Source organism: Oreochromis aureus, linkage group 2 (genome assembly GCF_013358895.1).
Source record: "Oreochromis aureus strain Israel breed Guangdong linkage group 2, ZZ_aureus, whole genome shotgun sequence".
NCBI lineage: Eukaryota > Metazoa > Chordata > Actinopteri > Cichliformes > Cichlidae > Oreochromis > Oreochromis aureus.
The window spans coordinates 27,463,911-27,480,925 of NC_052943.1; the positions used below are offsets into that span (position 1 = coordinate 27,463,911).

General features: G+C 43.7%; 1 protein-coding gene across 1 annotated transcript in view; it reads left to right on the forward strand.

Moving 5' to 3' along the window:
* The first annotated feature begins 103 nt into the window (after positions 1–103).
* Positions 104–17,015, forward strand: part of mgat4b (alpha-1,3-mannosyl-glycoprotein 4-beta-N-acetylglucosaminyltransferase B) — a 108,232-nt gene continuing 91,320 nt past the window's right edge. The window contains exons 1-2 of the mRNA XM_039621640.1: positions 104–139; positions 1,363–1,626. Coding sequence (XP_039477574.1) covers positions 1,530–1,626 — 97 coding nt within the window. The 5' untranslated portion in view covers positions 104–139; positions 1,363–1,529. The remainder of the gene's footprint in view (positions 140–1,362; positions 1,627–17,015) is intronic.

The following is a 17,015-nucleotide window of genomic DNA, read 5'->3' on the forward strand; positions in this document are numbered from 1 at the left end:
CAGCTCAGCGTTATGAAGCCCCGGTGCAGCTGAATCAATACGCAGGGCAGCGTGCTCAGTGAGATAATAAGTGAACTCGGAGAGAGAGGTCAGGGCTCTGAGATGTCCTCGTGGGGAGTACTTTTGTCTTTTCTGTCAGGTGAGAATCTTTTCTGGATTTCATTTTGTTTTAATCGATAAAATATCATCTAGAAGGATGCTCTGACCATACTCTGCGCTGAGCATCAGTTTACTTTTAGCTTTACTTGTTCTGTTGTGTTTGTTGTAACTTCTGCTGCCCTCTCTGCCAGGTCTGTCTTGAAACAGAGATTTTAAAGATTTAATGGGTAGATGATTGTTTTGTGAGGAGCTGTGAAACCTCAGCATCTGTTTATGCTGAGGTTTCTACTGTCGCACTGCGGCGAGCTTTGACTCAAGAGAGAAGAATAATGTTTCAGCCATGTTTGCTGGGAACTTTAACTTCGGAAATATGTTGGCTGGAAATGAAAAAGACCATCAGCTGATGGTTGCTGCAAGCTTGCTTGTGGTTCCTAGAGTATTTAAAAGTAGAATGGGAGGGAGAGCCTTCAGTTTTCAGGCCCCTCCAAGCTCCCAGTTTGGATTCAGGAGACAGACATTATCTCTAATTTTAAGATTAGGCTTCAAATTTTCCTTTTTGCTAAAGCATATAGTTAGGGCTGGATCAGGTGACCCTGAACCAAAGTTATGACAGTTAGCTAAAACTAAATGTGAAAAAACATTTTAGTTACCTAAAACTGGGACGTCAAACAAATGATCAAAACTAAACTGAAACAAAAACAAATCCACTCTGGAAACTCATTGAAACTGAATAAAAGACACAAAGTCAAAATGAAATAAAATAAAACCTACATTAACTCTCTAACGCTCTTTAGTAAAGCTGCTAATGGCTCCATGATGCACTGAGGATTTGTTTTTTTTTTGTTTTTAACTCAATTGGACATCATTTGTTTTGTCTCGGCCTGATTCCTGTTAACGGAGAGTTCTTCCTCCCCGCTTTTGCCAAGCCCTTGCTCACAGGGCACTGCCGGAGTCATTTTCAGGGGCCTGTGTTCGTGTTTTAGTGAATAAAGCTGAACTGTGAGCCTCTCCCCGGGACGCCGGCGCTTTGGAGTAACGCCGGGTGGAAACTCCCTTTCACTCCGTTACATGAATCATTACGTAAGACACGATGAAGCAACCCGACGTGTTTACGATGATTCTGCCTGTGAGGAACCCACCGGAATAACTCAGAGCTCCGGAGAAATTCAGACCTCTGACTCCCTCTCTCTCCTCACGTCTCTCTACCTGGTTGTCTCCTCCCCCTCTCTCCCTCCCTCTCTCTCTCTCTCCCTCTCTCCTCAGTCTCTCCGCTGCTGCTCAAACAGCAACAGCTCCGCCCGCCTCTCCGTCTCCCTCCGTCTCTGTGGCTCTCTCCGTCTACCTGTCTCCGCCTGCCTCCCCCTTTCCCTCCATCCACGCGCTGCCCTGCTCCCCCCTCTCGGTGCGGACATGCTCCCGGGGCTCCGGAGATGAGGCTCCGAAATGTCTCCTTCCTGACGGTCTTGTTGTTCGGGCTGTGCGGGCTGGTCTCCCTGTCCTGGTACACCGCCTTCAGCAGCTCCAGAGGTAAGAGCCGGTGTGTCCCGGTGTGCGCATCTGCGTGTGTGTGCGCGCGTGCACAAACGTGCACGCGATGGCGTGCTCGGTTTGTTTAAGGGGAGGCGGGGGGTCGTTTGGTTTTGGATGTTGCAGGAAAAAAACGCATGATGGTGTTGATGCGAGGCTGGAGGTGCAGGGAGCGCTCGGTTTGAGACGCATCACGTGCCAGCTGCAAGAGGAGAGGGTCCACGAGAGGGGAGGGCCGGGTGGGTGGGGAGGGGGGCGATTTTGTTGCAGAAAGCGTGAGGGCAATGAGGGGAGCGCTTGATTTGTGATGCCTCCCCGCCAGCAGAGGAGTCGGTCCAGGATGAAATGATGGTTGGGGGGGGGGGGAATTAGGAGAGGACCAAGGGGGCGCTCGGTTTGCTATAAGAAGACGGGGACCAGGAGGGGGCGGGGCGTGAATAATGTTTTTTCAGAGACTGTTTGATTTTGTTGTACTTTCAATTTTGGAAAATGTGAAGGGGACCTCCAGGATCTGAGGGAGCGCTTGGTTTGTGATGTCCCAGGTGCCAGTTGAGAGGAGAGGTAGAAAAAGAGGGGTAGGTTTGTTTTTTGTTGCAACCGATGCTTTGCAGGTGAAGGAAACTCCAGGTCATAAGGAAAGGAGCACTTGGTTTCCTATGCACAACATGCCAGCTCAGGTTGGAGATGGAGGAAAGGAGGGGGTTTGTTTCATTCAGGTTACATGGGGTGCACGCATACACCCACATACAGGTGTAGTAGGGCACTGCGAGAGGGGTTGGTTTGATTCAGTTTCAGCTTTATCTTTCCTGAAGGTCGAGGTTAAAGGAAGAGATAATGAAGGGAGCGCTTGATTGACTGATTTATTTATCCCTCAGCTGAGAGATGAGCTTCCAGGTGGAGGACAGTGGAGGGTTGGTTTGAGTTGATTGCAGCTTCACTTTGTGCTTTTAGATAAGGGGAGTGTTTGATTTCGGACACATGACACACCAGATTACGTGCAGGTGGGAACAGAAGAGGAACAGATGAAGCTCCTGCTTCCGAGGTATACAGGAGAGCGCTTGATTTGTGAGGTCACACCTGCCATCTCAGAGCTTCAGACTGAGGAGGAAGAGCGTGCTGGATGCTGGAAGGGAGCGCTTGCACCACGTACCAGCTCAGGTCGGAGATGGAGGAAAAGAGGGGTTTATTTCATTGAGAGGAGTTGGTTTGATTTATTTACAGGTCTGTCTCCAGTTCAAATAAACCTTAAAGCTTGTGCGTTCAAGAGGAACAGGTAAAGAAGGGAGCGCTTGATTCTTTTTTTTAGGCTCCTGGAACCCCTGAACTGGATAAGTGGAAGAAAATGGATGGTTGGATGGATGGGTGGGTGGGGTTCCAGATGCAGGACAGTGGGCTTGGTTTGATTTTATTTCAGCCCCGCCTTGCACTTTGTGGAAAACAACTACCTGTTAGTGATGTCACACCTGCCATCTGACAGCTTCAGAATGAGGAAGAACAGAGCTCTGGATGCTTGTTTTCCATCTAGTGTGGAAATGAGAGGTGGGGTTGGTTTGATTTAGTTGTGGTTACACTGGTGCTGTATTTATTTGTGCAGGAGCAGAAAATGTGATGATGATGATGATGATGAAAGTTTGGACTGAAAGTCTGCCAGAGTTGTGCCTCAGGTTAAGGGAGCGATTGGTTTGTTGTCCATCATGTGCTAGAAGAGAGAAAGAGAGAGTGAAAGGTGGGTGGTGGTCGGCGAAGTGGTCAGTACAGCTGGTTCAGAGGTCAGAGAAAGGAGCGCTTGGTTTTCGCTGTGATAGAGAGCTGAGGGGAGGTGATGGGATGTTTGTGCGGAGGTGCGTTAGATTTGTACTGGGGGTGAGCAGACTGATCTGTTTTTGTTGTTTTTGTCCCTTTTTTAAACAAAGCGGAGGTTAACACACACACACACACGCAGGCCTGGTGTGTGTGTGTGCGCAGTTATTAACCTGTGGGTGTTTGCTCCCAGGAGCTCTGCAGGCTCAGCTGTCAGCTGCAGCTGTGGGTCCACGGGAGCGCTTGGATCGAAACTCCCTCCAGCCTGCAAGAGGGGTGGAGTTTGAGATCAGTATCTGCTGTGAAAGGAGTGCTTGGTTTGCGATTGGTCTCACATGATCTTTTTTTCTGGCGTGAGACCCTCTTTGGTAAAAGGGGCCGCTTGGTTTGTGATACAGTGCAGCAGTTTTCCAAACAGCTGGAAGCTCAGCATCTGTACGCTTGCTTTTAATCACGGCGCACACCGGTGGGTGGGCGTGAGACTGACTAATGGGAAGCAGTCGTGGTTTTGCTCGTCATGGATCGTCTGTTGTTATTTCTGTTTTAGCTCATAAGCACGGTGTGGTGATAGGACGTTGAGGAGACGGACTCGAACTTGGAGACAGAACTCGGCTTCTGGTCAGAAGGAAGAACCACAGCTGGACGGATTCGTGCGAAATGAAAGACCTCACACTGGATTGATGCAAGGATAGTGATGGTTACACCCTCGTGCAGTAAAGACGATGTTTGTCGTATCACAAGACATAAAGTCGTCTACAAACTCATCTACATCAGGACTTTTGGAGGAAACAACAGCTTTAATCTCAAAATGAACAACCAGACACATCTGGTGATTTAAACATCTGATAGTCAGTCAAAGAGGCCACGCCCCTAATACTGCAAACTTACTACAAATTAAAAACGTATAAAATAGATTCTCACCTATGCAGGTGTGATGAAGGATTAAATTATCTACAGAGACCAAACAGTTTGTGTGTCAGGCTGTAAAAATGTTTATTTTTGCTGTAAAGTTTTAATGTGAATTCTATGGGGACTGACTCACTGCTGGAGCCTCCGGTGGACGGTAGAGGAACTGCAGCTTTCGGCTCCTTCACTTTGCACTCAGTTTTCGTGTAAACATCAGTTTTTGGTGTTTCTGTGTCTGACGTGGACAGTTTGCAGTTAGTGTGACTCGCACAGACACAGCAGACGGAGTCGGCCCGAGGTGTTATGGGGCCTTAAGCAGAATTTGGTGCAGGGTGTAGTGTAAAAGTGTAAACTTTTTACACGACAATAAATATATTAAGTGGACACTAACTGACCAACACAGCGTCACCTGAGCTCGCCACACCTTGACTGACCTGGAGGCTTGATACTTCTGAATGTTAATGATACATGACTAATCTGTAATTATTCATGGAAACGCACCTTTATCCCGCCCTTCGTTCCTGTTTCCTTTCAGCCTCAGAGGGATTTTAAATCCTTCTCTAAGTGTTTGCAGTCAGCTCACAAACACTGACAGTGAGCGTGAGCGCGACCTCGGCACCGACAGCCGCTGACGCCTCGGGCCGGCTGAGAAAACATGGAGCGATCCTTTAAATGTGTGCAGCTGCGCTTTCATGTACTTTCACTTTGATTTGAACTGAGGAGGAGAGAGAGAGAGAGAGAGAGAGAGAGAGAGAGTGTGTGTGTGTGTGTGTTTGTTTATGTGTGTGTGCTTGTAAGTGACACTTGTAGTATCAGAGAGTCAGACATGTTCAGATCCGTCTGTCTCTGATCTCTTTCAGTTTTTTCCCCTGAATCTGAACAAACACACACACACACACACACACACACACACACACACACACACACACACACACACACACACACGTCGGGTATTCATATCCTGTGGGAACATCTAATTGACATGATGCTTTCCCTAGCCCCTTACCCTAACCCTCACCATAACCAAATGTAACCCAGTCACTAAAACCACATTCTGAGTCTCAGAAATGCCTTGAAACCAGGATTTTGGTCCCCACAAAGATATAAATACACGCTCAGAGAAACACACACACCTGGTTTGAACCACTGACACACTTCACTCTGACACACATCTTCTCTTTCTTCTGGTCTTATTTTAGTTGCACTAAAAATATTTTAGATTGGTTTATTTTATTTTTTATTTTTAGCCATATTTTTAAACGTAGACGCGTTTGGCATGAATTAAATAGTTTCACTTTCTTGGTTTGAATGTCACAGTTGTGTGATTGACATCGCTGAAGCAAATTTATGTGATTTATGGACGACCTTCAGGAACAAAAATCAGACAAAATCATCTCAAACATAAAATTCATTCACACTCTCTTCAGCGATGTTCTATTGTGGCACATTTGACATCTTTTCCATATTGTTCAGATTTTAGTAATATATTTAAATTTCGATGAACAAAATATGTGATCTTTTTTTATTAGATTTGGTTCATTTTATATTTTTTTCATGCTGTGAATGTTTTTGACCAACATTTTTAGATTTAGATATTTTGGGGAAATTTCACAGATTTTTCAGATGCGTTATTTATTTATTTTGGTAAATAATGAACAACTTTTAGACATTTTTTTTCCATTTTCTTTCCTTTTTTTTTTTACTTTTTAAAGTGTAATTTTCTGTCAATGGGGAAAATTTTACTGATATGTTTTATAAATTTTATATTTTTGTATAAACCTTTTGTCATATTACATTATTTCGTATGTTATTTACAACATTTTGGGAAAATCTTACAAACATTTGATAATATTTTATGGTTGTTTTTTTTTAATTTTCCTGAGATCTGACCAGAACCTTTGACTCACAGTTATTCAGAACTTTAAAATGATGTGTGTGTGTGTATCTGCACACAGGTGGCTCAAACCTGCTGATTTACTGTTTTCAAGCCAAAACCTCAATTAGACCTGAACTTCAGATGAATCAGACATTGCTGTGACTCATCCATCCTCCTGATGTGACACGTCCACACACACACACACACACACACACACACACACACACACACACAGTCCTCTCCATCCTTTCCAAATGACGGCATGTTTCTGCTGCAGAGTGGAGATTGATTCACACGCTGATGGCAGTTAACCATTGTCTGTGTGTGTGTGTGTGTGTGTGTGTGTGTGTGTGTGTGTGTGTGTTGTAGCACTCAGGGTAAATTAGTCCAGTCAGTGGAGCTGCAGAAAGAGGGTGCGTTTGATTTATTCATTCCTCTGAGACTGCAGCGGTGATCTCACATTTGCAGCCGTGAGGTCAAAGGTCAGCAGCACCTTTTTTAAACCAGCCCTGTGATTGGCTGAACTTAACTCTGTTTGTTACCTCTTTGACGGCCATGTTGGATTAAAGAACCATTTTACTGTTTTTACTTTAATGTCTCACATTTAACCTTTTTTAAAAAAATTTTTTTTTACAAGTTTTCTTTATGAAACTTTGGTTTTTATTTTTGTGCTGCTGCAGCTTTATGTGTATGATTCCCTCTCTCTCTCACACACACACACACACACACACACACACACACACACACACACACACACACACACACACACACACACACACACACAGACAGACATAAACAAACCCGCACAGATTGGTTTACAGCGTAGCAGACGACTCATAGTGATTAGATGACGCATCAGATTCGAAGTGAACATGTTTTGTCTTGTCCTGCGGACACACACACACACACACACACACACACACACACACACACACACATCCTGCCTGGCATTGTTCAGCAGCGATAACCTTGGCTTTTACTTTCTTGTGTTCAGTTTGTGTTTCTGTTTCAAGAACTGATCCAAACGTCTGTTCAGTTATTCTGGTTTAATCGTTCTGTGTGTGTGTGTGTGTGTGTGTGTGTGTGTGTGTGTGTGTGTGTGTGTGTGTTCCATATAAAATACAGCCTGAAAGTGAACCATTAATGGCATCAGAAATCACAAGTGACTGATTTTCTGTATTGATTGACCCGTCCTTCAATTTGAAGGAGAAAGTCAATTAAAAGGTGTGTGTGTTTCTCTTGTGTGTGTGTGTGTGTGTGTGTGTGTGTGTGTGTGTGTGTGTGTGTGTGTGATCAATAACAGATGATTGAGCGTCATTTGTTCAGACTCTGCCAGAGCAGCTTTGCATGATTCACAGTCCAGAATAATCCTTCTTTGTCTTTGTCTGTCTGCATCAGCCTCTCAGTTCAGCTAGAAATATTTTAGCTCCTCCTCCTCTTCTGATTGGCCGCTCCTTGCAAACGCATAACAGTGGGGCTTCTGTGCTTGATGTGACTATATTAGGAATATCCCTCCTTATGACATCATGCAGATCCAAGAGTAGAAAAAACTGTGCTACACTGAGAGTTTGGAGCATCTGCAGCCTGAGCTCTGAGCTCACAGTGTGAACATCCATCAAGGAAAGCAGAACAGCGCCACTTTAAATGTAATGACATGTCCCATCTTCAGGTGATGGTTCTGGTTCTGTTCACAAGGTGGTTCCAGCTTTAAAGATGTGAAGTCTGGTGACAGATTAAAGGAAAATGTTGTTTCCGTGGTTTGATGGAGCTGCTCATGTCAGTCAGGAAACCAGAGAAGAAGAGGAGACTCCTCTCTTTTTGCTCGTTGGTGTTTATACTCCTATTCTGACTTCCTGTCTTTCAGCTTCCTCTCCTTCCATCATTTATTGCTTCCTATGTCTGTGTTTCCTTTCCTTATTTCCTCGCTCTTCCTCCTCTTCTCTGGCTTTAGTGTAGTAACGAGAGAGAGGATGTTTGACAGTGTGATCAATATGAGGGAAACTGAGAGTGTGTGTGTGTGTGTGTGTGTGTGTGTGTGTGTGTGTGTGTAATGTGAGCTCCAGATTAACTGTGTGATCTGTTACACAAGCTGCAGTTTGAGGTGTCAGTCACACTGTTAACGGCTGTAGGTGTGTGTGTGTGTGTGTGTGTGTGTGTGAGACAAACTTTCATCTGTTTATAATCTGTAGGTAAAATCGATCTCACTCACACGGTGTCACTGTTTAAAATTTAAATGCTGATAATAATCAGAGGTCACACATGTAAGAATACGCCGAAGAAAGTAGTCCCTGACCGAAGCTCTGTTTCCTGAAGAGCTCAGCAGGAGACCTGACGCTGATCGACAGCAAACATTTGAAGCTTTTTCCCGTTTACTGTTTGAACCGATACCAGTACCTGGAATTCGGTATTGCAGCCAGCGGTATCTGTTTACTTGTTTTGAGATTATGGATTGAAAATGTTTTTTGGCTGAAACGTTTGACGCCGCCTCGTTCTGGCAGCGTTCACACCGTTGATGCTCGACTGTTTTCGGTTCCTGTTCATTCTGAGGTTTCAGACGTCTTACACGTCTCGAGCATAAATAGCATTCTGACATTTCAGTGCAGCCGGTGTAGAAATGCTCATTTAAAATGTGAACAAACTGTAAAGAAAAGTTTCTATGACAACTGAGTAATTATTTAGCCTACTGTCGGCGAATTTGGCTTTCAGGCCGTCAAACAGTCTGCAGCTTTAGTGTTTAAGCAGATGTTTCCTCAGATCAGATGTGCTGCCATTGTAAGTTTTGGAAAGTATGACCCCACCAGTGACCGCTTTCAGCCCGCCGCCATCGCCGTCTTCGCCGTCTTCGCCCTGTGCGATTGTTGTTCTTCAACATGTCGTTGGAGTGACGTCACATGATCTCGCTCAGCTTCTTCCTCTATCCCGGATGTGCTCTGGTACGGAAGTTTAGCACGAATTGTTCTCTGTGAATCGGTCCTCGGCAGTGTTGACGTGCTTTGGTCAGCACGCCTGTCCTGTCAGGGTCAGTGATGGTTTCAGGTTTTTTACCGTCTGTGTGACCTCAGTCGACGACCCTCTGGGTGCAGTTTGCTTTGTTAGCAGGATCACTCCCTAAGTTACCCTCAGGCTCGTCCCATTTTAAATGTGCAGGTTTTCGAGTTTCTCCAAGCAGGTTTAGGCTGAAGTAAACTGGACAGCGTGGTAGTGAGAAATGATTTTGTTAATTGGAGGGTCATTTATCCCCACGTTTCTTTTTGGAATGAGCGGTGCGGTGGTTGGCTCGGTCCTTCCTGTGCAGACCAGAGACGCGCTCAGTTACCTGCTGAAGGTGTGGATTATTTAGCCTAAATAAGTCTGAGACTGTCCTCTGGCGATGATGTAACACCATTTCTTCATCACTGAAACGGAAAACTCAAACATAGGATTTTAAAAAAATGTGCGCTGAAGTTTCCCGCCATCTGCGGTGACGTCTTTTTTAAAATTTTTTATAAAAGATCAAAGAAATGCTGATTAATCGTGATCGTGTCTCTCGTTGTTCCCACATCCGTGGCCGCGCAGGAAACAGCCACTCGTTTCCACGTTGATTAATAATTAGAGGTTAACTGAGGTTTTTAATCACGTCGTGTTAAAGCGGAGCAGGAATGTTGTGATGGATGTTCCTATTGGAAAATCGGGTTACACCCTCTGAGGGGATAAAAGAAAGGCGGCTGTGTGTGTGTGTTTGTGTTTCTCACTAATAAAGATTTCACACCTATAATTGAGGAATCGAAGTGGAGCCGCTATCGTCTCCATGGAAACCCTCAGTCCTCTATAGGCACCGTGTTGCATAATGATGCTCTATATACTCCAATGGGGGCTTTTATTTTGAAGGAAGTGAAGGAGGCAACATGTTAAAGGATTGATGTTTACAAACACATATGATTATTACAAATATCAGATTTAAGTCTTCATGTGTTCTCTGGGTGAATGTAGGCACAACTGTGTCAGACCGGGTGTTAGTAAGGTGTACCTAATGAAGTGACCACTCAGTGGAAAGGTATGACTTGAGCAAACCTGTAGATCCAGTCTTGATTAAACACCAATGAAGAAGTTTGAGGTTTGAAGTGTTGAGAAATAAAATTTTTCCTCCTGACGTCCACCTGACAGCTCAAGGCTGAAACATTCAATCCGGGGACGCTCTGATCCTGCATGTTTGTTCAGCCTGCAGCCTTGACTGCTGCCCTCGCCCCAGGGGGCAGATAGCCTCAACCCCCCCCCAACAAACACCGCCCCGATTTAAAACAGGCGCACACACACCCCTGCCGACCGTTGTCATGGTACGATCTGTTACTGCTGGGTGGTTTCAGCTGCAAGCCAACTCTGTGTGAGTGTGTGTGTGCGTAAGAGAGACATTTGGAATAAATGTGGACAGTAAAATTTCGTTTTTACTGCTTTTTCTGTCTGACCTGCTGTGAAGCTTTGAGCTTCTTTGGCAGCAGGAGTTCAGTTGTGAAGTCGAAGATAAGATTTGATTCAGTCCTTCTGTTATAAAATCTGGTATCTGTTCTAAAATGCTTTGATGTCCTTCAGCAACAGTTTCCTCCACTACAGCTGTCACATGGTGTATATGTCATGGATTTTACTGTGAAAGGTAGACGCAGGACCTTTTGCACATCTATCAAACAAATCAAGACGTCAGAATTTTTTGACAGACATGGCTCACAGAGCTCCATCTCCTCAGGACTGAATCATGGGTAACACTTTATAATACGACCTACGACTAAGAGTGTGATTCCTCTGTAATTAAAAACAGTTCGATTTTTAAAAAAATTTATTTTATTTGAAATTAAAACGTTAATATATTAACCTACAAATACTTAAAGGGAGGCACAAAAGCATAAAAAGTCAGGTTTTTATAGGAAACTGAGAAATAATTCTCCTGTACTCTAATATAAATGTGATAAAAATAAATACAATCAATATTTGCTGGTCTATGTGACTTTATAGTGATAAAGAAAAAGTTAAGCCACTCCATAATAGCACCTCAAAAAGTATGAAATGTTGTTCTTCTGCAAAAACTCCAAAGAATTGACACAGTATTAAAATTACTTACAGTTTATTTTGTGTGTCTCTATTTAAAGTTACAGAATACGTAAAATTACTCATACACTACCTAAAACTAGTTACCCAGTACTTAAATGCACTTACAGTATGGAAATTTATTTGTATCCTGTAAAAACCTGACTTGTTACTGTTGCCTACCTTTAAGGATTTGTAGGTAAATCTAATTACGCTGTAACTTAAAATATAATACAGTTAAACTCTGTTTAATTACAGAGGAATTAAACGGCTATGTTATGAAGTGTTACTGAACCGTGTGCTTCAGTGAGGCGGCGTATACTTCATTCTTACATTATCTTTATTTAACCAAGAAAATAAGACTCTTGAGATAAAAATATCCTTTTGAAGATAAACTAATAAAACACACACACACACACACACACACACACACACACACACACACACACACACACACACACACACACACACACAGAGGAGACCAGGTTTGAGCCTGAATGAAATCTGAGTTAATAAAATTCGGGAGTTTTTAAAGTAAAAGAAAAAGTCATAATCTAGTGATTTCCCTACAGAATCCACATTCATAAAATCCTGGAGGCGGTTTGAGCTGACATTATTATCAGTAATGAGGTGAAATTACTCTCATACTGGACTGGATTCAGATCACTGACCACGGCAGAAAGTACTAAATCCATCGGACCTCCATGAGAGAAACCGCGCTCAGGTTTAATGCGCGCTCCTGCAGAGATGTCCTGCAGATGTTCCTGTTCCTGATGTGTTAGTCGTGTTACTGTGAGCAATAAAGTTTATTACCCACCATCAATGGGGCCTTATTGTTTCATCGTTAGTTATGGAAGCATAATGGGATGATAATGTGTTAAACAGAGATGAACACTGATGCGATGAGATCATGCGGCCGCACGAACCGTCTCGTGTTTGTGTGTTTCCTGGAGGGTCCAAGACGCTGTGAAAGGAGCTGATGAATATTTGATGCGAGCTCCAGCAGGTCAGGTTGCACTCTGAGAGAAACCGTCCTTGCCTTCATGCTGCACAGGGAACAAAGCTCACCTCATTCATGTGTGGAGAGAAGATTTAAAAGTCATCTTTAATGGGTCCATCAGGTACATGTGAACTGCTGAGTCTACATTTAAATGTACAATCATCTGAGTGTGTAACTGAGACAACACAGAGCAGTTTCACAAACACATTTTGCTGAAGTCTGAGTTTTTCTGTCAAAGATCTCACAGATGTAGCAGCATTTTTCATAGACTGTATATAAAAGATGGATGCAGCCAGTGGTTTCTGGGCTCATTTTGACACTTCTACACTTTATGGCCACCATGTTGGGTTTTGCAGCCAGAGGAGACCTTATCAGGACACCAGGGTGAATTGTCAAATTATCAGCTAATGCTAGATAGCTTGGTTAGCAAGTTGCATCTGTAAACTGTATAGGAGCTCCCACTGGCACAGACAGGAGCTAATTAATGCTAAGAAATCAAATCCTAGAATTTTACTCACCAACACTGGAGCTCTTCCTGGACGGTCTGTTAGTATAGTAACCTCACAGCAGCCATATTATTGGTCATGTAATGTCATTAAAAATGCTCCAACAGCATAAACACGGTCCAGATATCCAGTTCAGTGACCCCGATTAGCTGAGGTGAGGGCTAGCAGATAGCTAACAGCTAAAGTTGCCTGTGTCACCATGCACCTGTCAGTCAAAGAGGCCACTCCCCTAATGATGCAAACTCTTAAGCCTTAATACAATTTAAACAGGTGAGTTATAAGAACACTGACACCTGTAAAGTTGTTATGAAGGTAGGACTTATCTGTAGAGCCTCAGACAGTTTTTATATCAGGATGTGAACGTGTTTATATCTGCTTTGAAGTTGGATATTTTAATAGGGGAGTCTATGGGGACTGACTCACTGCTAGAGCCTCCAGTGGGTGTTGGAGGAACTGCACCCTTGGCGCTTTTAAGCCCCAGAGGTTGATGCTTGTTCCCACACACTTTTTACCCTTTCTTCTTCTGCCAGTGGAGTCTCTGGTAGCCTCTACATGTTTCTCCTCAAGCACTCTACTGCCACCATTGGGTCAAAGTCGGAGGTGTGTATAAGTGCTACTGAACTACATGCCACACTTTGAAGAAACTGAGCATAGCTGGATTATTCTGATGAAGCCAAGTTCAACGCAGCTGTGATCTCCATTTCTGCCATATTAGAGTTTTTATTCCAGCTCCCATAAATCTGGTTCAGCTGATCCTCACAGCAACTCTCGTAACAGTTCACAGACTGAGACACATTTGTTTTTATAAACTGGCCCCTCATCAGCGCTGACAGTTATTCATTGCTGTGATGTTATCAGATATCTCTGCTGAAGTTTCCATAAACAGGAACCGAACTGATTACTGGAGACATGCGCACTTGTTTATCTTTGAAATTTGCGATGAGCTGATGGAAAGGGCCGAGCGCTCCTTCCACCGCCGCTCCGGATCAGGTTTGCAGCGTTTAAAGCGGCGTGTAGATAAAGTTGAGTTGAAGGAAGTGGAAACACGACATCACTGCAGGTGTCTGATGTTTCACTGACGTGTGCGCTGAACTGTCTGCAGCGTGTCAGCAGACTGACGGCTGCAGTCGTTTATCTCCAGCTGCTCGGCTCGCCTGACAACCTCTGCCTGTGTGTGAGAGACCCCGAACCGCAGATTACCTCCCTCGCACGTCAAGTCTTCAGTTCAGATTTTATCACATTTTTTAGAAATTTTAATCAGATTTCAGAACAGAAGAAAATACGTCATGCATGTCGGTGCGGCTGCAGGACCGCGGGCCACAGCACGCATGTTACAGTTATAACGATCATCATGAAAGGTTTAAACCCAGCTGTCAGAGTCACTTTTATGCACTTTCTGTTTTAAAAGGCTTTAAAACAAAGACTTGTTTCCATTTGTTTTTTCTGAAACTTCCCTTACGATCATTATATCCAAACAACAGTAACAGGATGCGTCTAAAAATGCATCTCAGAGATTGTAACCAGTTAAATAACACAAAGATATTGTATTATCCGCCCCCCGCCTCATTTTTCAGTGCCAGACCTGAGCCAGCTGTGCCATTTGTGAGCCAGACTAGGCTCAAACGTGCTGTCAGTATAGCTGTGACACATGTAACTGGATTAATTGACTGTTTGCTCCTTTAAATATATTTATACTGTTAAAGGTAATTAATCCAAGACGACTCTAAATTGGACCATTTTTCATTAGGAGTATTTGAACTTCTCAGTTCTTTGCCCTTTTGTACTTTTACTTTTCTAGAATATAAAATGCAGCACTTTAACTAAAGCAAGAGCAGTGCTGCTGAAACACATTTTGTCTTTTTGAAGTAACGGCGCTGACAAGTGTTTGCTTGGAGGCACAGAGCTGACACTGTGTGTGTGTGTGTGTGTGTCAGAGGTATGAGGAGGACAGCATGTGACCCACTGCCTTCAGCATGTGATGGGCTGTGTGTGTGACCTTTGACCTCTTGTTCCAGTTTTTTCTCTGTGTTTTAGCCGGTCGGAGCTCAAACGCCCACATCGTTCACCTTTCTGTCGTCTGTCACCATAAAAAAAATGAAACATTCGCAGACTGCAGCTCCGCACATGTGATGATATCCCGGGTGGTTTCTATGCAGCGAGTCAAACAGTGGTCAGTGATACCTTATCACCCCCCCCCCACACACACACACACAAAAACCCCAAAAAAACCCAACATATAGAGTTTAACACATAGAATGACTTTTATCTCTGTTCAAACTTTATGCATGTTCTGGGTCCGACTAAATAAACAGTCCGACCACTGCTGCCTGTCTGTGTACCTGCGTATTCTCTTGGATGTGATTCTGTGGACGTTTGAAGGAAGTGAAGCAGCTTTATTGATCTTCCGGGAGCCTAAAAAAAGCGTCAGAACACAGAAAGTGTCCAGAATAGAGCGTCTTTGAAGTCAGCGCACCTGCTGGGTTCAAATCAATTTCTGGTGAGCAAACAGGACCGTGGAGCAGCGCCAAACTCCAAGAGCTCGGCTCAGCTGGAGGAAAACAAAGCTGCAAGTGGTCCTGAGAGCTCTGCCTTCTTCAGAAATTTAGTTTGAGGTGTTCAACCGGCTGCTTGAGAACCCACTGTCATGCAGATGAAGAAGAACAGACCTTTATTGTCATTGTACACATACAACGAAATTATGGAATGAATAAAATGAATCTCCCTCACAGACAGAGACGATTTTTGGAACATGACCGTGAATTGTTTTCAGTTTTTCTGGTTGCAGAGCTCAGCATTGCATCAGCAGAGTTTTATTATCAGAAATGTGCTGATTTTTTTTTTTCTGTGTGCTGTGCTAACTTTGCTCTCAGCAGCTCTCCATCAATGCAACAAAAGCATTGTTAAAAAAATCATTTTGGCCGCTTATCTCTGAGTCTGATGGACAAAAAACTGCTTAGCAGGATCTTCCTAGATATCTTCGGCCCTAAACTGAACTAACAGAAAAGTTCCACACAAATACAGATCAAACACACGCACGAGGCCGTGTTATCTTACCCGTTTCATATGACACGCTGTGTCGGTGGTTGAGATGTACACAGAAACTCCTCACTTGACTTTTTTTTGAGCCCGACAGACCAGTTGCAGGAACCAAAGCATGCTGGGTAAGTGTGTTTTAATCTCATGATTCATATAATGCTGATGATGGATTTTTAGGCTAATAGTTAGGCTAACACACTTACCTCTCATCTTTCCTTACAAAATAGAGCCTCCACTTCTTTTAAGTGTCTCCCAGTGCAATTCTTTGCATATTTTGGTTCCTGCAACTGGTCCGTCGGGTTATTGTCTCCCCAGAAACACTTCCCTTTTGCTTTTGGAAATCTGTTTTTTCCTATTTCTGTTTTCGTTTTTTCTATTTCCGTTGTGTTTTGTGTGCTTTTGGAGCATTTTTCTTATTGCTGGTGTTTTCTTAAGTTGCAGTCCGTTTGGCCTCTCAGGGCCACTGTAAGTTTGAGTTAATGATCAGTTTTTGCTGGCGGGATGGGAACGTAAATCATAGCATCATCTACATATAACAGGAAGTCACCAAATAAAAAAACAACAAACATTTCAGATGCAAAGCAGGATCAATCCATGTTTTCAAGATGTTAAAATGGTAAAATTCTGACTCTTCGAATGTTGCAGCAGAAATCGAAAATCGAGACTCGAGACAAACCACGCATCGTTTTTCCTCCATGTTCTTAACCGACGGTAGTGCCACTCTTGTGGTCATGGTTTAAACACCACAGTGCACCTAGGCTTTCTTTCTGACTGCGTCCATCCCTTTATGACTACAGTGTACCATCTTCTGATGCTTCCAGGATGAGACAAAACTCAAATCATCTCAGACTGGTGTCCTGAACATGACGATGAGTTCACTGTACTTGAACAGCCTCCACAGTCAGCAGGTCCAGATCCAACAGGCACCTTTGAGATGTGAACACGAATATTTCCGTTATTTTGTTTAACCTGTGCTGTGAAGAATCAAAGCAGCTCTGAAGGCAAAAAGGGTCCAACCCAGTACTAGTAAGGTGTACCTAATAAAGTGTCCTGTGAGTGTACACGTTGCTGTGTACACACATGGTGTCATTAAAGAAAAAACCCCAGCGAAACAGAAGTGTAACTTTTAAAGACGTGTGATATGGTTGGCTGTAGCTCAGGAGGACATCCACTAATCTGAAGGTTGGTGGTTCGATCCCAGGCTGCTCCA